General features: G+C 35.8%; 2 protein-coding genes and 1 pseudogene across 2 annotated transcripts; 1 reads left to right on the top strand and 2 right to left on the bottom strand.

Annotated features, from left to right (window-relative positions):
• The first annotated feature begins 34 nt into the window (after positions 1-34).
• Positions 35-2479, top strand: LOC108469186 (BTB/POZ domain-containing protein At5g48800-like). Its single transcript, XM_017770080.2, has 4 exons — positions 35-432; positions 522-588; positions 674-1843; positions 1923-2479. Exons 1-4 carry the CDS (start codon positions 359-361, stop codon positions 2460-2462), a joined length of 1851 nt encoding a protein of 616 aa, XP_017625569.1. The 5' UTR covers positions 35-358; the 3' UTR covers positions 2463-2479.
• Positions 2480-2784: 305 nt separating this feature from the next.
• Positions 2785-4417, bottom strand: LOC108468061 (cytochrome b5-like; annotated as a pseudogene).
• Positions 4418-4880: 463 nt separating this feature from the next.
• LOC108468748 (receptor-like protein EIX1) lies at positions 4881-5912 on the bottom strand. Its single transcript, XM_017769605.1, has one exon. The coding sequence runs from the start codon at positions 5910-5912 to the stop codon at positions 4881-4883; it is 1032 nt and encodes a 343-aa protein (XP_017625094.1).
• Positions 5913-20838: the final 14926 nt, after the last annotated feature.

Raw genomic sequence — 20838 nt, 5'->3', positions numbered from 1 at the left:
GTTCTTTGTTCTTATGTTCTAATGAGAGGTTTTGACTTTCTAAGCCCCCCCCCCCCACAAAAAAAAAAAAATGTAAAAGTAAACAAACCAAAGCTAAACATCAAAGAAAAACAGTAAGATTTAAAAGATTTTTAGTGCATTTGAAGTTTTGAAGAACAATTAAAGAAAGAGAGAAACGGAGTGTAAAAAGATGACCCACCATTAGAGGCCATTAGTTCAGCCAATAGCAACCTATGGTTCATCAAAAATGGCCAAGCAAGTTAACCAACAACTTACGTTTCTAATAAAGATTCTGTCTTTGTCTCTCTCTCCTTTCATATTTGTCTCTCTTGAAAGTTAAGCTCACTTTTCTCTGCCAATGGACAAACACCAGCAACAGCAACAGCAACAGCTGTTCTTAGCAAAGAGCACAAGACAGCGTTGTAATGAATGGTAAAAATTTGATCTTTAGCTTTGTTTAATGCATACTGTTATTGGGTATTCAATGGATTGTTCACCTTTAATGTGGTTTTTTTTTGTAGGATTTTTCGAGATGTTCCAAGTGATATCACAATAGAAGTAAATGGTGTAGCTTTTGCTCTACACAAGGTAATTTATTGCTTTAATTTCATCAAATATAGATGGTTAATATGTATGTATGTATGTATGAATGTATGTATGTATACATGTGTAGTTTCCTCTTGTTTCTCGAAGTGGGAGAATTCAGAAACTAGTTGCAGAGCATAGGGATTCCGATATGTTAAGAGTGGAGCTTGTTAACGTACCTGGAGGTGCCGAGTCGTTCGAGTTGGCTGCAAAGTTCTGTTATGGCATTAACTTTGAGATTACATCTTTCAATGTGGCTCAGCTTTATTGCGTTTCCGATTACCTCGAGATGACTGAGGAGTTTTCGAAGGATAATCTCGGGTCTCGTACTGAAGAGTATCTCGAGATTGTTGTTTGCAAGAACTTGGAGATGTGTGTTGAGGTTTTGCAGCAATGTGAGAGTCTGCTTCCTCTTGCGGATGAGTTGAAGATCATTAGCCGTTGCATTGATGCGATTGCCTCGAAAGCTTGTGCGGAGCAGATTGCATCGAGCTTCTCACGATTAGAGTATAGCAGTTCGGGTAGGCTTCATATGAACAGGCAAACAAAATGTGAGGGAGATTGGTGGATAGAAGATCTTTCTGTTATTCAGATTGATTTGTATCAAAGACTCATTACGGCCATGAAATGTCGCGGTGTCCGTCCTGAAAGTATTGGTGCCTCCCTTGTGAATTTCGCTCAGAAGGAGCTGACGAAGAAATGCAGTTTGTGGAATCCATCGGGCCTTACGAAAGTTGATTTGGGTTCAACCGATCATGAACAGCTTGTGGTCGAGGCAATCATTGGCCTTTTACCTGTTGAGAAACTTGCTGTGCCTATCAGTTTCCTTTTCGGACTCCTCCGAAGTGCAGTGATGCTTGATTGCTCGATTTCTTGTAGGCTTGATCTAGAACGGAGGATCGGATCTATGTTGGATATCGCAACTCTTGATGATATCTTGATCCCGTCTTTTCGACATTCAGGAGATGGGACCTTATTTGATGTCGATACAGTTCAAAGGATATTAGTAAACTTTTCCCAGCAAGATGACAGTGAAGGTGATATGGATGATGAATCGGTTTTCGAATCTGATAGTCCTCGATCACCATCCCAAACTGCATTGTTCAAAGTTGCAATACTAGTTGATAATTACTTAGCCGAAATTGCTCCTGATGCAAATCTCAAGCTTCCAAAGTTCTTGGGAATCGCAGAGACTTTACCAGAACACGCTCGTACTATCCACGACGGGCTATATCGAGCCATTGATATTTATCTAAAAGTATGTATGCCAATATTTTCCGATTTTGATAACCTTTTCAGGCAACTACCTGACCTTGTAATGATTGCATCGTGTTCAGGCTCATCCGGGTTTACTAGATGAAGACCGGAAGAGACTCTGCAAGCTGATTGATTTCCAAAAGCTCTCACAAGAAGCCGGTGCACATGCCGCACAGAATGAACGACTTCCGATCCAATCGATAGTCCAAGTTCTTTATTTCGAGCAATTAAGGCTAAGAAATGCTTTGTGCTGCTCTTATCCTGACGATGATCACAAGCCGGCAGTGCATCACCAGTCCTGGCGGATCAGCAGCGGTGCACTCAGTGCAGCAATGTCCCCAAGAGACAACTATGCATCTCTGAGGCGAGAAAACCGGGAGTTAAAACTTGAGCTTACTCGAATGCGGATGAGATTAAATGATCTAGAGAAAGAACATGTTTGCATGAAGAGGGATATGGTGAAGTCTCGGTCTCGTAGATTCATGAGGTCTTTCTCAAAGAAAATCGGTAAACTAAGCTTGTTTGGACGTAGTTCTTCGAGAGGATCAAGTTCCCCTTCAAGGCAATCATATAGAACTGATTCTAAGGTGATTGAGAGAACATGTGCAAGCACTGATTAGATGCTTAAAATGTGTTTTGGGGGTCCCCTTTCTTTGTTGAGCAAGGCCATGGTTTTGGTGACCTTTTATGTTGATGTTTTTCCATATTTTTCTTTAGACTGCAATGGTGTCCTTGTTAATCCCCAGCTTTCAGCGGATCTTCCTCTTCTTCAATGGCTGCCTTCTTTCGTTCTTCTTTAGCAAAATACCTGTAAGAAAATGTTAAGGAAGCATATACTATACCCCCTTGTTTGTTCTTGTAACCTTTCAACCATGGTTGTAGAGCCCATTTTGTATGTTAAATTATGTCGGTCGTTCGATGTAAGAGATAAAATGTACCATGTTTTTCATGATTTCAAAACCCTGAAAGGCTTGCCATGGACATTCAAAGAAACTGTTGGTACATTGATTTTGTACCCAAAGCTAAATGTAAGTACAAAAACTTGCAGAGAAACCATTCTCCGGGACCTATTGGTCCCATTAAATTCAGGATTAGTACTATTTTGACATGAATTTTGCTCAAAAATCAATGAACTTGGTTCCAAAAAGACAAGTTTTGCGGTTACCAAATGCGCAAGAGCGCAAGAAAAGGAAAATTTCCAAGCTACAAGGAAAAATGGAAACAATCTTCGATCTTACATTGAAAAGGGGGCATGGGGAACTAGTCGATAGAGAAAGCAAGCATGACAGTTCTGAAAAATTTCACCAACATAACCTTATTGTGAAGAATCTTGCCAGCTTCTCTTATGGTCTCGATGCTTAAGCTGGTGATTTGGTATAGAAGCGGATGCCCAATGCCAATCCCAAGATTAGGAGTGGAACAAGGAACTGGAAAAGCTTTACAACGAATTCCGAGGTCTTATCTTGCTCATAGTGAGGCTGGTTCGGAGGAGTGTACTTTGTCTTGGTGGGAATGGTTGATGCATCAATATCACCCACGTACAACTCATCCAACATTGCTCTAGCACTGCTGCCATGACCAACATCCTCGAAATCATCGGTAGCATCCTTCCCTATGAAGCATACACCAAGCCAAAGTTATTTCCCTTTCTTCCATCTTCCGCAATAGTTCCGACGTTATATTACACAGAACAAGTAGAAAAAAGTTACGGTATTCGTCATACCAGTTGCAGACAACAAGACTTCATCACCACCAGGATGGTCCTCCAAGAATGTCACATTGTATACCTATTCAAACAATATTTCATGTTACTACAAGTTTAGGGACTGATTAATTATTGCAGCCACCTAAAACACCACAGCCGAATTCCATAAAAAAGACATTCTTACATGCCAACGAGTACTCAGTAAATTGAACATTATTACACACAAAATGACTGATCTCTCTTTTGTTAAAATTATTACCAACTAACAATACATTACATCCCACAGAATCCATTATAGGGAACAAAATCTGAACTGTCAATTCACCAATCTGAGTTAAGTTATAGAGTAATCAAATAAAGAACAAGAGGATACATCAGATCCATTAACACTCGAATCTTGCAACTTGAGAATTAATCTAAAATACCCCAACTTTTAGCATAATATAAGCAAAAAGAAACCATTTTTTTAACCAAGAAAAAAAAAAAACCAACCCCAGATTGGTTCAAGGTTAAAATTAGATTATCAAAAAAAATCTAACAAAACCAAAAAAAAAAAAAAGATGGTACCTTGCCCCCAATGAGAAGCCAACAGTCTTTAGCATTGTTGTGTTGAGAAAACTCTGCTCAAGTATAGACCTTTCCTTCTCCACCCATTTACAATTTTCATTTGGCTTGTTTGAGGAAAAAAGAGCAGAGATTTGCTGATCTGACTGCTGTCGTGTGGTTGCCAGTGCCACTGTCTGTGTGTATTGGGTTTTGAACCCCAAAGATTAAAAAATAGAGTTAGAAAAATAAGGTAAATTGACGTAGAGAGCGGAGAGTGAAGTGAATTAGTGGGCAATATTTTGATTGGCTGGGTATTTTAGAGGTGTTGGGGTCGGGTAAGAATATGTTTTATTAATTTAAAGATAAGAACTTGAAACTAATTTTATAAATAAATGGATTTTTAATGAGTTCTTCTTAATCAATTGAATTTAAATTGTTTGTTTCTAATTTTAAATTGGAGTTATGTAAAATAATTTATTAATAAAATCAATTCAAATTTTGTGTGATTGTAATTTTTTATACACAGTACATTTCTAATTTATAACTTTTATTCTAATTTCGTCACAAACTCTTCTTTTTTAGACTCACCATACTAAGATAAATGAAGAGTATCTTATATCTCACTCTTTCAATCGTAGTTTGCATTGCAATTTCACCATTATCAGTGCCATTGTTAATCTAATTCAATCTGTTAACTTGCTCACCAATTGAAAATATTTATATCTCGAAGACCTGTTAATCACCAATGAACCAAAAATCCCCTAAAATCCTACAAGGAATCCAATAGTCATCCCAATAAAAAATCACAGAGGCTCAAACAATCCTTCATCACCTTCACTGCTTCTTTCAATACTGCCATTGTTAGGCACCTTTGGTGGCTCATCTTCAGGACATTTGCACAACGGTTCTCCGCACAGTCTCGGATTCCCTGAATATGAAGTAGCATTGAAACTTTGCAACTGAATGCTTGAGTTTTTCCAGACAAATTGTTGTTCGACAAATCCAAAACGCTCAGAAAAGATCTTTCCGAGATTTCACCAAATAGATTATTTGTAGACAAATCGAGTGAATCCAAGAATTTCAATTGGCCAATCTCCCTAAATATGCTTCCCCTCAACATATTTCTTGAAAGATTCAGATTAATCAACCCTTCCAAACTTCCTAATTCTAGAGGGATTTCTCCACTTAATTTGTTGCATGACAAGTCAATACTCTTTAACATTCCAATGGTGTTGCCATATTCTCTTTCAAAACCTTTCCATAAAACTGACAGATGATCATTGAAACAAAATATAAAGTTGTCATCGTCGGCGATACCAAAACTCCCCTCCCATAAATAAGTCATTGCTTCAGAACTTGCAACACTTGCCATGGCAGCCAACTTGTTGAGGCACGAAGGAATGGCTCTTGATATATTGTTGAGAGAAAGATCCAATACTTGAAGAAACAGTAGGTGACATAGAGTTGAAGGTATGTTGTCATGAAACTCATTTGATCTTAGTCGAAGAACAATCAACCCATCGAGTCTTTCTCCTATCCATGGTGGAATGATTCCAGTCAATTTGTTGTCTCCCAAATCTAGAAGTCCTAATTGAGTACAATTTTCCAAGAAGTGTGGTATTCCACCATACAAACTTGTGTTCCTTAAGTGCAATGACTTCAAATTTTGTAGTGAACCCAAAGAATTAGGGATTACTCCCAACAAATTATTGTTGTCCAAACTGATTGCACCTAATAATATGTACTTGCTACAACAATCTGGAATCCTACCTGATAACAAATTATTAGATAGGTCAAGATAATCCAAATCAATATTCATTATCGTCATGTAGAAGAACGACAAAGATCCACTGAACATGTTGTTGGAAAGATCCAAACTGAACGAATTAAAAAAAAATAGAGGTATGGGACCATGAAATAGATTCGAACTCAAATCTATTAAAGGTAATTCACCAAATTCTAGTGGCAAGTTGGGAATACTCCCACTAATTTTTTGGAGGAAAGGTTCAAATAACTTAGTTCTGAAGAAGGTAGATTCCAAAACTAATCAGGGATAGCATCTTAAATATTGGAGTGAGAAATATCAAAGTAGGAGATATCATTTTGCCATCGAAGCCAACTTGGAAACTGTGGACCAAGACTACATGATCCCATGCCAATATAATCAAGTTGAAATGGAAGGATCAAATTAGAGCTAAGATTGAAGGATAAAGAATTAAATGATAAATACAGTGCTCGCGATTTGGTAAGATGAAATAAGTGAACTTCGGAAATGACACCATGCAAAGAGTTGGAGGAAACATCCAAGAGTATAAGTTGAGATATTTTCCCGATGCTGACTGAAAAAGGCCCCTCAAGTTGGTTTCCTGAAAGAGATAATTTTCTCAATGATGATAATATTGAAAGATCAGGCAATGCTCCAGTCAGTAGATTCCTGGCCAAAATCTAAGCTTCTAGGAAAATTTAACGAATGAAATCAATCAAATATATATTTATGATTTGAATGGGATTAGACTTCCAAAGACTTTTAAGTCTTTATACCTTTGTGGAATCTTGACAAAGAAAATAGCTAAAATAAAATGGTTTATTCACCTTGGAAATAAACAAATGCAAATGAAAATAAAGAAATTGTGAAGAGTTAAAGTTATTTAAATCTTACTAAGCTTAGGATAATATGTATAAGTGATGTTGTGGATTTATTCACCTTGTGAATGGATGAATATAGCTTCATTAGTATTGCGGTATCAATTTTGAATTATTCTTGATATGTATAAATTTCATATTTGAAAAAAAGTATTATGATTAAAGTTTATACGAGCTTACTAAGCATTCATTGCTTATGTATTTGTTTTCCTTTACTTTTCAAATTATCAGAAGTTCGATTGGGTTGGAAGCTTGTAGGAGTTATATCACACTATCCATTGGTTTTATCGGTACTTTCGAATGTTTTGATTTTAGTTATAATGGCATGTATATAGGTATTTATTTTAATGATGGCCTATATGTAATTTGTTGAGTTTTATCACTTATTTTGGCTTATTTTGATATCTAAATATGGCTTATTGATATGTGTATTGTTGATTGTAGATTGACATAGAATTGATTGAGAAATATGACTTGTAAAATGACCTATTTTCGTTCACACGCGCAAAGAAACGGGGGTGTGTCTCAATCGTGTGTGACACACAGCCAAGTGACTCGGCCATGTGTCTTCTATATCTTAAATTTGCACAAAACAAAATGCCCACACGGCCTGAGACACAGGCGTGTCTCCAAACCGTGTGAGTCACACAACCTAGCTACACGGTTGTGTAACCCCTGAGTGTTGAAAATTTTAAATATTTTTGATTTTTTTTAAGTTTTCGACTTAGTTCCTATTTATTTCTAATGAGTAATTTGGGCCTCGAGGGTTCGTTTAATGGACAATATGTATGATTTTGGTTGGTTTCTAATGCGAATGCTAGATAAAATAAAAGGTTTGATAATTAATTTATAAACTCCGGCAATGCTCCGTAACCCTGTTCCGACGATGGATTCGGGTTAGATGTGTTACATTTAGAGCTCGCTTACCTCGATCTCTCATACAACCGTCTCATTGGGATCATTCCTCACTAGCTTGGGAATCTTTCTAGGCTGCTTTATCTTGATCCTGATCTTATTTAACTTCATTCATTGAAATCTGACAACCTTGAATGGATTTCTCATCTTTCTTTTTTGAAAACACTGAAAGTCGATTCCACCAATTTTACAAAAACTACAAACTGGCTCCAAGTTATTCAATTTCATCTTTCCCTCTCAGTATTACACTTTGACCATTGTGATTTTCTAAAGGTTGATAATTCATCTATTTCCAATTTTAATTATTCAAATTCTTTATTTGGTCTTCACCTGACATCATCTACTTTGCAACCTTCAACATTTCCTTTGTTGCTGAATCTGAGTCAAAAGTTTGTTGAACTCAATTTCTTTAATAATTACTTCTCGGGTTCAATCCCGCTCTCTTTTGACAACATGGCAGCTCTCCAACGTATTAATTTAAAAGGAAATAATCTTGAAGGTGGAATACCAAAGTTATTGGGGAATATTTGCAATTTAAAAGAGTTAGACTTAAGGGATAACAAGCTCAATGGATCTCTCGGAGTTGTTGTCAAAAACTTAAGTAGGTGTGCGAAAGATTCTCTAGAAGCTTTGGTTTTGGCCAGGAATCGAGTGACTGGAGCATTGCCTAATCTTTCAATATTATCATCATTGTGAAAATTATCTCTTTCACGAAACCAACTTGAGGGGCCTTTTCCGGTCAACATCGGGAAAATGTCTCAACTTGAGCTGTTGGATGTTTTCTCTAACTCTTTACATGGTGTCATTTTCGAAGTTCACCTGTTTAATCTTACCAAATTGAAAGAACTGTCCAGATCCTTTAATTATTTGTCTTTTAATCTTAGCTTTGATTGGATCCTTCTATTTAATATTGATTATATTGACATGCGTTCATGTAAGCTTGGTCCATAATTTTTGAGTTGGCTTCGATAGCAAACTAATTTCTCCATTATAGATATTTCTGACAACAACATTTCAGGTATCATGCCTAACTGGTTTTGGAATCTGCCTTCAAGACTTGAGTTTTTGAACCTCTCCTTCAACAAAATCAATGGGAGTATTTCAAATCTGCAACTAGAATTTGATGATTCTCCTGTTATAGTTTTGAGATCAAATCTTTTTCACGGTTCTATACCTTTTTTTTTGTTTAATTCAAAGATTTTGGATCTATTTATCAACATATTCAGTGGATATTTGTTATTCTTATGCATGAGGATAAATAATGATTTGATTTATCCTGACTTTTCTTACAATTTGTTAGTGGGTGGGATTCCTGATTGTTGGAACAAATACAAGAGATTAACTACAATCAATTTGGAGAAAAATAATTTGTCGGGGGTAATCTCAAGTTCTTTGGGCTCACTGCAGACAAGTTTGTATGGTGAAATACCACACTCCCTAAAAATTGTACTGCATTGAAACTTCTTGATTTGAGAGACAACAAATTGATTGGAATCATTCCACCATGGATAGGAGAAAGACTTGATAGGTTGATTGTTCTTCGTCTACGATCAAATGAGTTTCATAGCAATATACCTTTAACTCTAAGTCGAAAACAGTTTCTTCAAGTATTAGATCTTTCTCTCAAAAACATATCAAGAGACATTCCTTCATGCCTAAATAATTTGACAGTAATGGCTCACTTTGGAAGTTCTATGGAAATTATCCCTATAATGGGGATAGGTTATTTCGTGGATTTTAGTGGTGGTATAGGGATGAATTATTTCGTGGATTTTAGTTGTGGTATAAGAATAAACTTTGATGAGAATTTGTTAGTTGAATGGAAATGTTTTGAACAAGAATATGGCAACACACATGGATTGTTAAAGAGTATTGACTTGTCATACAACAAATTAAGTGGGGAAATACCTCGAGAACTAACAAGTTTGCAAGGGTTCATAAATCTAAATCTTTCAAGAAACATGTGGAGGGGAAGCATAATTAAGGAGATTGGCCAATTGAAATCCTTGGATTCACTCGATTTGTCCATAAATAATCTGTTTGGTAAAATCTCGGAAAGCATGTCTGAATTATCTTTTCTCAACATTTTGGATTTTTCGAACAACAATTTGTCTGGATAAATTCCGTCAAGCATTCAGTTGAAGAGTTTCAATGCTATTTCATATTCACGGAATTTGAGACTGTGCAGAGAACCATTGAGCAAATGTCCTGAAGATGATCCACCAAAGTTGCCTAAGAATGGCTATATTGAAAGAAACAGTTAAGGTGATGAAGGATTGTTTGAACCTCTATGGTTTTTTATTGGGATAACTACTGAATTTTTTGTAGGATTTTGGGGGATTCTTAGTACGTTGGTGATTAATAGGTCTTGGAGACATAAATTTTTTCAGTTGGTGAACAAGTTAAGAGAGTGGATTAGATTAAGAATGTCACTGATAGTGGTGAAGTTGCAATGCAATCCCACTCTCTTTTGACAATATGCTAGCTTTCTCAGAAGAGAGTGGGATTGAACCCGAGAAGTAATTATTAAAGAAATCAAGTTCAACAAACTTTTGACTAAGATTCAGAACAGAGAAAATGTTGAAGGTTGCAAAGTAGATGATGTCAGGTGAAGAAGAGATAAAGAATTTGAATAATTAAAATGGGAAATAGATGAAGGATCAACCTCTGAAAAATCACAATGGTCAAAGTGTAATATTGAGTGGGAAGGATGAAATTAAATAACTTGGAGCCAGTTTGTAGCTTTTGTAAAATTGATGGAACTGATTTTCAGTGATTTTAAAAAAGAAATATGAGAAAGTCATTCATCTCACTCTTTCAATCCAAATTTGCGTTACAACTTCACCACTATCAGTGCCATTCTTAATCTGATCCACTCTCTTAACTCGTTCACCAACCGAAAATATTTATATCTCCAAGACATGTTAATCACCAATGTACTAAGAATCCTCTAAAATTCTATAAGAAATTCAGTAGTTATCCCAATAAAAAATCATAGAGGCTCAAACAATCCTTTATCACCTTCACTGTTTCTTTCAATACAGCCATTCTTAGGCAGCTTTGGTGGCTAATCTTCAGGACATTTGCTCAATGGTTCTCTGCACAGTCTCAAATTCCGTGAATATGAAATAGCATTGAAACTCTTCAACTGAATGCTTGACGGAATTTATCCGAACAAATTGTTGTTCGACAAATACAAAACGCTGAGAAAAGATAATTCAGACATGCTTTCTGAGATTTCACCAGACAGATTATTTATTGACAAATTGATTGAATCCAATGATTTCAATCGGCTAATCTCCTTAATTATGCTTCCCCTCCACATGTTTCTTAAAAGATTCAAATTTATGAACCCTTGCAAACTTGTTAGTTCTCGAGGTATTTCCTCACTTAATTTGTTGTATGACAAGTTAATACTCTTTAACAATCTATGCATGTTGCCATATTCTCGTTCAAAACCTTTCCATACAACTAACAAATTCTCATTAATGTTCATTCTTATACCACAACTAACATCTACGGAATAATTCATCCCTATACCACCACTAAAATCTACGAAATAACCTATCCCCATTATGGAAATAGTTTTCATAGAACTTCCAAATTAAGCCATGGCTGTCAAATTATTTAGGCATGAAGGAATGTCTCTTGATATGTTGTTGAGAGAAATATCTAATACTTGAAGAAACTGTTGGCGACTTAGAGTTAAAGGTATGTTGCTATGAAACTCATTTGATCGTAGATGAAGAACAATCAACCTATCAAGTCTTTCTCCTATCCATGGTGGAATGATTCAAATTTGTTGTCTCTCAAATTAAGAAGTTGCAATGCAATACAATTTTTTAGGGAGTGTGGTATTTCACTATACAAACTTGTATTCCTTAAGCGCAATGATGTCAGAGTCTGCAGTGAGCCCAAAGAACTTGGGATTACCCCCGACAAATTATTTTTCTCCAAATTAATTGCAGTTAATCTCTTATACTTGTTCTAACAATCAGGAATCCTACCTACTAACAAATTGTAAGAGAAGTCAAGATAAATCAAATCATTATTTATTCTCATGCGTAAGAATGATAAATGTCCACTGAACATGTTGATGGATAGATCCAAAATCTTTGAATTAAACAAAAAAAAAAGTATAGAACCATGAAAAAGATTTGTGAAAAATAAAATAGAATAAAATAAATAAAAATAAAGAACACATAAATTTTACGTGAAAACCCTTTCGGGAAAAAAACCACGAGGCGAGGAGAAGAAAATTCACTATGTCGAAAAATTTTACTCAAATACAAGAGGAATAGACTATGTCTATTTATAGGCTTGCAAAGCCATATTCTAGTAGGATTGAAACACCTTATCCTAATCAATATAAAATAGATGGAGTTTAATAAGGTTTAAAACCTTATTCTAAAATAAAATAAAAGAAGTCTAGTTCTATATGGATTTTACTTTTATTTTATTTTCCATCGTATTTTATTTAAATAAGAATTTGGGTCACTTAATTCTAACAATCTCCACCTTGACACAAATTCTCAATGAACAAGTTCTTCATCGCGAACTTTCAATAAACAAGTTCTTCACCTCTTCCAAAAACCCCTTAAGGGTTTAACTTCAACAATGAACACCAACCAAGTCTAAGCAATGCTCAAACTTGGTTATAAGAAGTGACTTAGTCATCATATCTGCAGGATTTTCATGAGTGCTAATTTTGCTCACAACAATATCACCACGAGCAATAATATCACGAACAAAATGATACCGAATATCAATGTGTTTTGTTCTCTCATGAAACATTTGATCTTTTGTAAGAAAGATGGCACTCGATCGTCACAAAATCTTGCTGATTTGAAGGTCTTCATTGAGTTCACTAAATAGTCCCTTCAACCAAATAGCTTCTTTACAAGCCTCGATAATCGCCATGTACTCAACTTGATTGGTAGACAAAGCGATCGTAGTTTGCAAAGTGGCTTTCCAACTAATTGCACAACCTCCGATTGTAAAGACGTAACTCATGAGAGATCTTCTTCTATCAAGGTCTCCAGCAAAATCAGCATCAACATACCCTATAACTCCATCTTTAGTTCTTCCAAACTGTAAGCAAACATTAGTAGTGCCTCGTAAGTATCTTAAAATCCATTGAATCGCTTTCCGGTGTTCTTTACCGGGATTCGCCATGTATCGCTAATCTGACCGATTGCATATGATAAATCGGGCGTGAACAAACCATAGCATACATGAGAGATCCTCTTGCACTAGAGTATGGAACATGTGACATGTACTCAATCTCATTATCGATTGAGGAGATAAGGCCGATGAAAGTCTGAAATGGTCGCTAAAGGAGTACTAACAGAGCTTAGCACTCTACATATTGAACTCAAAGAACTTTCTCAATGTACCCCTTCTGACTTAGGTACAATTTACTTGCTTTTCTATCTCTGAGAATCTCCATACCAAGTATCTTCTTTGCTGGTCCTAGATCTTTCATCTCAAATTCTTCACTTAGTTGGGCTTTAACCTTTCTTATCTCTCTTTTATCTTTTGCTGCTATCAACATGTCATCAACATAAAGAAGTAGATACACAAAAGAACCATCACTGTTTTTCTTAAAGTAGACACAACTGTCAAAACTACTTCTTTTGAAATCATGAGAAGTCATAAAGGAATCAAACCTCTTGTACCACTGTCTTGGTGACTGTTTCAAACCGTAAAGGGACTTTTTCAACAAGCAAACATAGTCCTCTTTTTCTGAGACTATAAAACCCTCTGGTTGTTGCATGTAAATATCTTCCTCAAGTTCTCCATGCAAAAATGCAGTTTTTACATCTAACTGCTCAAGCTCCAAATCATGCATGGCCACAATACCAAGCAAAGCTCGAATCGAACTATGCTTAACAACTGGAGAGAACACATCTGTGAAGTCCACTCCTGGAATTTGACTGTAACCCTTTGCAACAAGCCTTGCTTTATATCTGGGTTCTTCAACTCCTAGAGTCCCTTCTTTCTTTTTAAACACCCATTTACAACGAATGCCTTTTTACCTTTAGAAAGTTTTACAAGATCCCATGTTCGCTTTTTTGTGGAGTGATTCCATCTCCTCTTGCATAGCAAACATCCACTTTTACGAGTCTTCACACTAATCGCCTCGAATAATTAAATGGCTCTTGATTCGCATCTATATCTTCACCACATTTAAAGCATAAGCAACTAGATCAACCTCGGCATACTTCTTTGGAGGTTTAATTTCTCTTCTTGTCCTGTTTTTGGCGATAGGGTATTGCGGTGAAGAAGCAACTCTATTATCAATTTTGTCTTGGCTTGAGGAGTTGATTACGTATTAATCGATGCTCCACCGCTTTTGGTTTTCTTTATTGGAAGAGTCTTTAAGAGATAAGTTAGGTAGCATAGCGGTTTCATCAAAAACAACATCTCTGCTAATCACAACTTTTCTATTTTCAGGACACCATAACTTATAGCCTTTTACACCACTTTATAACCAAGAAAAACGCATTTAATGGATCTCGGTTCCAATTTTCCATTATCAACATGAGCATACGCAGGACACCCAAAAATCTTTAAATCAGAATAATTAGCAGGATTACTTTTTCTCAATGGCAACGGATGGAGATCGGTTGATCAAAAACATCATGAGAGGTCGCTTACGCCCAAAATGACTTGTAAGTTGGCATTTGACAACATACATCGAACCTTCTCCATGATCGTTCGTTCATTCGATTCGCAACGCCGTTTTTTTGTGGAGTATGATGAATCGTCAAGTGTCTCATGATCCCTTCGACTTGCACAATCTATTAAACTCATCGAGCGAACTCTAAGCCATTATGCATGCGGAGGTATTTTATCTGTTTTCCGTCTGTTTTTCAATCATAATTTTCCAAAACTTAAATGTGAAAAACACATCGCTTTTCGCTTGTGAAAAACGCCCAAACTTTTCTCGGAAAAATCATCAATAAAGGTTAGCATATAATTAGCTCCACCTCTCGAAGGCACTCGGGCGGCCCCCACGGATCGAATGGATATACTCCAACGTTTCCTTCGTGTTATGGATTCCTCTAGTGAATCGAACTCTCTTTGCTTCCCAAAACACAGTGCTCACGAAATTTAGTTTGCAAATTCCTTGCCCATTAAGAAGTCCTCTTTGCTTAATTCGCCATGCCATTCTCACTCATATGCCCTAGGCGCATATGCCAAAGTTTAGTAATATCATCATCGACAAGGAAGAGGAAGCGGCAATTGCATCACCATAATGATAGAACCACAGAAAACATATAACTTGGCAATCTTTCTTTGCCCTTTCATCACAACAAGGGACCCTTTGGAAATCTTTAAAACCCCACTTTCAGGTGTGTATCTGCCCTTTTGAATCAAGAGTACTCAACGAAATTAAATTTCTTTTCAATTCGGAACATGCCGCACGTCACTAAGTGTTCGACAACTCCATCAAACATCTTAACTTTAATTGTTCCAACACCGCGATTTTACATGAAGCATTATTTCCCATCAAAACAATACCTTGAGATCTTTGTTTCATAAGTTGTAAACCAATCCCGATTGGGACTCATGTGGAAGGTGCAACTGAATCAAGTATCCACTCTCGCTTACTTTAGAATCATTGATGAAGCAACTAGAAGTTCACCATCATTGTAGTCTTCTACAACATCGACTTCACCGAATTTTCGGTTTGTTTTCCCTTTTGATTCGACCTCCCTTTTAATCTTATTTTGTAGCTTATAGCACTTTCAGATTTAATGTGCCTTTCTTCTTGCGAAGTTGCAAGTTTTACCTCTGTTTGAAGATTTCGATCTACCCTTAGATTTACCACGAGGATTCCGTTCTGTGTTCTACCACGATTATCATCAACATTCCGGTCTTGTCTCCCACGAACAATGAGACCTCTCCCGAGAGTTGGGTTTAACCACAAGATGCTTCATCTTATCATACGAGGTTAAAGAATCATAAACCTCATCAACTGTGAGAGACTCATGGCTATATAAAATCGTGTCTCTAAAGGTTGAATAAGGCGGGCAACGAACAAAGTAGAATCAACCTAGATCTTCCTTATCATCTTGAACCTCCATGGCCTCCAAGTTTGAGAGAATTTCTTTAAACAACAAGTGTGTTAGTATCTGACGCACCTTCCTCCAAACGATGAGCATAAAGACGCCGCTTCATATGCAACTTGCTTGTTAGAGTTTTCGACATACATATTTGTTCTAGCCTCTTCCATAATGCAATGCGGTTTTCTCTTTCATCACATCCTGCAAAATTTCGTTGGACAAATGCGATGTAATTGTGTTAATGCCTTTCGTTCCTTACGCTTCTTCTCTTCATCTGTTAATGTCGAAGGCATCTTATCTATCCTAGCAGGGCATCCTCTAGATCCATCTGCAAGAAGCGCTTGCATCTTAATTTGCCACAACGCAAATCGGTGTTGCGATCCAACAATGAATTTCATACTTCAAAGACGCCATTACCGTGATCGAGATGAATAACCGGAAGCTCGATACCAATTTGTGAAAAATAAAATAGAATAAAATAAATAAAAATAAAAACACATAAATTTTACGTGAAACCCTTTCGAAAAAAAACCACGGCAGAGGAGAAGAAAATTCACTATGTCGAAAAATTTTTACTCAAATACAAGAGGAATAGACTATGTCTATTTATAGGCTTGCAAAGCCATATTCTAGTAGGATTGAAACACCTTATCCTAATCAATATAAAATAGATGGAGTTTAATAAGGTTTAAAAACCTTATTCTAAAATAAAATAAAAGAAGTCTAGTTCTATATGGATTTTACTTTTATTTTATTTTCCATCGTATTTTATTTAAATAAGAATTTGGGTCACTTAATTCTAACAAGATTTAATCTCAAAATTATAACAGGGGAATCATCAAATTCTAGTTGCGGATTTGGAATACTCCTATTGATTTTGTTGAAGGAAAGGTTCAAAAACTCAAGTCTTGAAGGCAGATTCCAAAACCAGTTGGGCATGGTACCTGAAATGTTGTTGTCAGAAATTCCATAATGAAAAAATTAGTTTGCCATCGAAGCCAACTCAGAAATTGTGGACCAAGCTTACATGAACGCATGTCAATATAATCAAAGATTAAATAGAAGGATCTAATCAAAACTAAGATTAAAAGACAAAGAATTAAAGGATCTGGATAGTTCTTTCAATTTGGTAAGATTAAACAGGTGAACTTCAAAAATGACACCATGTAAGTAGTTAGAGGAAACATCCAACAGCTCAAGTTGAGACATTTTTCTAATGTTGACCAGAAGAGGCCCCTCAAGTTGGTTTCTTGAAAGAGATAATTATCTCAATGATGATAATATTGAAAGATCAGGCAATGCTCCAGTCATTCGATTCCTGGCCAAAACCAAAGCTTCTAGAGAATCATTGGCACACCTACTTAAGTTTTTGACAACAACCCTGAAAATCCGCTGAGCTTGTTATCCCTTAAGTCTAACTCTTTTAAATTGCAAATATTCCCCAATAACTTTGGTATTCCACCTTCAAGATTATTTCCTCTTAAATTAATACGTTGGAGAGCTGCCATGTTGTCAAAAGAGAGCGGGATTGAACTCGATAAGTAATTATTAGAGAAATTGAGTTCAACAAACTTTTGACTTAGATTCAGCAACAAAGGAAATGTTGAAGGTTGTAAAGTAGATGATGTCAGGTGAAAAATAGATAAAGAATTTGAATAATTAAAATTGGAAAGAGATGAAGGATCAACCTTTAGAAAATCACAATGGTCAAAGTGTAATAATGAGAGGGAAAGATGAAATTGAATAACTTGGAGCCAGTTTGTAGCTTTTGTAAAATTGGTGGAATCGACTTTTAGTGATTTCAAAGAACAAAGATGAGAAATCCATTCAAGGTTGTCGAATTTCAATTAATGAAGTTAAATAAGATCAGGATCAAGATAAATCAACCTAGAAGGATTCCCAAGCTGGTGAGGAATGATCCCAGTGAAAGGGTTGTATGAGAGATCGATAAGTGAGCTCTAAATGTAACACCCTTAACCAGAATCCATCGCCGGAACAGGGTTACGGAGCATTATCGGAGTTTATAAATTAATTATCAGACATCTTATTTTATCTAGCATTCGTATTAGAAACCAACCAAAATCATATATATTGTCCCTTAAACAAACCCTCGAGGCCCAAATTACTCGTTAGAAATAAATAGGGACTAAGTTGAAAACTTAAAAAAAAATTCAAAAAAATTTAAAATTTTCAACACTGCAGGGGTTACACAGCCGTGCGGCTAGGTTGTGTGACTCACACGGTTTGGAGACACGCCTGTGTCTCAGGCCGTGTGGGAATTTTGTTTTGTGCAAATTTAAGAAACAGGGGACACATGGTCGAGTCATTTGGCCGTGTGTCACACACGATTGAGACACTCGCCCGTGTCTCTGCCCGTGTGGACGAAAATAGGTCATTTTACAAGTCATATTTCTCACTTAATTCTATGTCAATCTACAATCAACAATACACATATCAACAAACCATATTTAGATATCCAAAACAAGCCAAAATAAGTGATTAAACTCAACAAATTACACATAGGCCATCATTAAAATAAATACCTATATACATGCCATTATAACTAAAATCAAAACATTCGAAAGTACCGATAAAACCAATGGATAGTGTGATATAACTCCTACAAGCTTCCAACCCAATCGAACTTCCGATAATTTGAAGAGTAAAGGAAAAAAAATACATAAGCAATGAATGCTTAGTAAGCTCGTATAAACTTTAATCATAATATTTTTTTTCAAATATGAAATTTATACATATCAAGAATAATTCAAAATTGATACCGCAATACTAATGAAGCTATATTCATCCATTCACAAGGTGAATAAATCCACAACATCACTTATACATATTATCCTAAGCTTAGTAAGATTTAAATAACTTTATCTTTTCAAAATTTCTTTATTTTCATTTGCGTTTCTTTATTTCCAAGGTGAATAAACCATTTTATTTTAACTATTTTCTTTGTCAAGATTTCACACAAGGTATAAAGACTTAAAAGTCTTTGGAAGTCTAATCCCATTCAAATCACAAATATATATATATGATTGATTTTATTCGTTAAATTTTTCTAGAAGCTTTGATTTTGGCCAGGAATCGACTGACTGGAGCATTGCCTGATCTTTCAATATTATCATTGAGAAAATTATCTCTTTCATGAAACCAACTTGAGAGGCCTTTTTCAGTCAGCATCAGGAAAATGTCTCAACTTATTCTCTTGGATGTTTCCTCCAACTCTTTGCATGGTGTCATTTCCGAAGTTCACCTATTTAATCTTACCAAATTACGAGCATTGTCCTTATCATTTAATTTTTTCTCCTTCAATCTTAGCTCTAATTTGATCCCTCCATTTTAACTTGATTATATTGGCATAGGATCATGTAGTCTTGGTCCACAATTTCCAAGTTGGCTTCGATGGCAAAATGATATCTCCTGTTTTAATATTTCTCACTCCAATATTTAAGATGCTATCCCTGATTGGTTTTGGAATCTACCTTATTCAGAACTAAATTATTTGAACCTTTCCTCTAAAAAAATTAGTGGGAGTATTCCAACCTTGCCACTAGAATTTGGTGAATTACCTTTAATAGATTTGAGTTCGAATATATTTCATGGTCCCATACCTCTATTTTTTTTAATTCGTTCAGTTTGGATTTTTCCAACAACATGTTCAGTGGATCTTTGTCGTTCTTCTGCATAACGATAATGAATATTGATTTGGATTATCTTGACTTCTCTCATAATTTGTTATCAAGTAGGATTCCAGATTGTTGTAGCAAGTACATATTATTAGGTACAATCAGTTTGGACAACAATAATTTTTGTGAGTAATCCCTAATTCTTTGGGCTCACTATAAAATTTGAAGTCACTCATTGGAAAATTGTACACAACTAGGACTTCTAGATTTGGAAGACAACAAATTGACTGGAATCATTCCACCATGGATAGGAGAAAGACTCGATGGGTTGATTGTTCTTTGTCTAAGATCAAATGAGTTTCATGACAACATACCTTCAACTCTATGTCACCTACTGTTTCTTTAAGTATTGGATCTTTCTTTCAATAATATATCAAGAGCCATTCCTTCGTGCCTCAACAAATTGACTGCCATGGCAAGTGCTACAAGTTTTGAAGCAATGACTTATTTATGGGAGGGGAGTTTTGGTATCGCCGACGATGACAACTTTATATTTAGTTTCAATGATCATCTGTTAGTTGTATGGAAAGGTTTTAGAAGAGAATATGACAACACCCTTGGAATGTTAAAGAGTATTGACTTGTCATGCAACAAATTAAGTGGAGAAATCCCTCGAGAATTAGCAAGTTTTGAAGGGTTGATTAATCTGAATCTTTCAGGAAACATGTTGAGGGGAAGCATATTTAGGGAGATTGGCCAATTGAAATCCTTGGATTCACTCGATTTGTCCACAAATAATCTATCTGGTGAAATATAGAAAAGATCTTTTCTGAGCATTTTGGATTTTTCGAACAACAATTTGTCTGGAAAAATTTCATCAAGCATTCAGTTGCAAAGTTTCAATGCTACTTCATATTCAGGGAATCCGACACTGTGCGGAGAATTATTATGCAAATGTCCTGAAGATGAGCCACCAAAAGTGCCTAATAATGGCAATATTGAAAGAAGCAATAAAGGTGATGAAGGATTGTTTGATCCTATGTGGTTTTTTAATGTTGTTGTCAGAAATATCCATAATGGAGAAATTAGTTTGCCATCGAAGCCAATTCAGAAATTATGGACCAAGCTTACATGAACGAATGTCAATATAATCAAGATGAAATAGAGGGATCCAATCAGAGCTAAGATTAAAAGACAAAGAATTAAAGGATTTGGACAGTTCTTTCAATTTGGTAAGATTAAACAGGTGAACTTCGGAAATGACACCATGTAAAGAGTTGGAGGAAACATCCAACAGCTCAAGTTGAGACATTTTCTCGATGTTGACCAGAAGAGGCCCCTTAAGTTGGTTTCTTGAAAGAGATAATTTTCTCAATGATGATAATATTGAAAGATCAGGCAATACTCTAGTCACTCGATTCCTGGCCAAAACCAAAGCTTCTAGAGAATCCTTGGCACACCTACTTAAGTTTTTGACAAC

Source organism: Gossypium arboreum, chromosome 8, assembly GCF_025698485.1.
Source record: "Gossypium arboreum isolate Shixiya-1 chromosome 8, ASM2569848v2, whole genome shotgun sequence".
Lineage (NCBI taxonomy): Eukaryota > Viridiplantae > Streptophyta > Magnoliopsida > Malvales > Malvaceae > Gossypium > Gossypium arboreum.
The sequence above is the reverse complement of the archived record's forward strand: the minus strand, read 5'-3'. Positions and strand labels throughout refer to the sequence as shown.

Coding starts and splice junctions, on each gene's coding strand:
- LOC108469186 (XM_017770080.2), top strand. CDS start 359: ATGGACAAACACCAGCAACAGCAACAGCAACAGCTGTTCTTAGCAAAG. Junction 433..521: donor AGACAGCGTTGTAATGAATG/GTAAAAATTTGA, acceptor TTTTTTTTGTAG/GATTTTTCGAGATGTTCCAA. Junction 589..673: donor TAGCTTTTGCTCTACACAAG/GTAATTTATTGC, acceptor ATACATGTGTAG/TTTCCTCTTGTTTCTCGAAG.
- LOC108468748 (XM_017769605.1), bottom strand. CDS start 5,912: ATGAATATTGATTTGGATTATCTTGACCTATCTAATAATTTGTTATCA.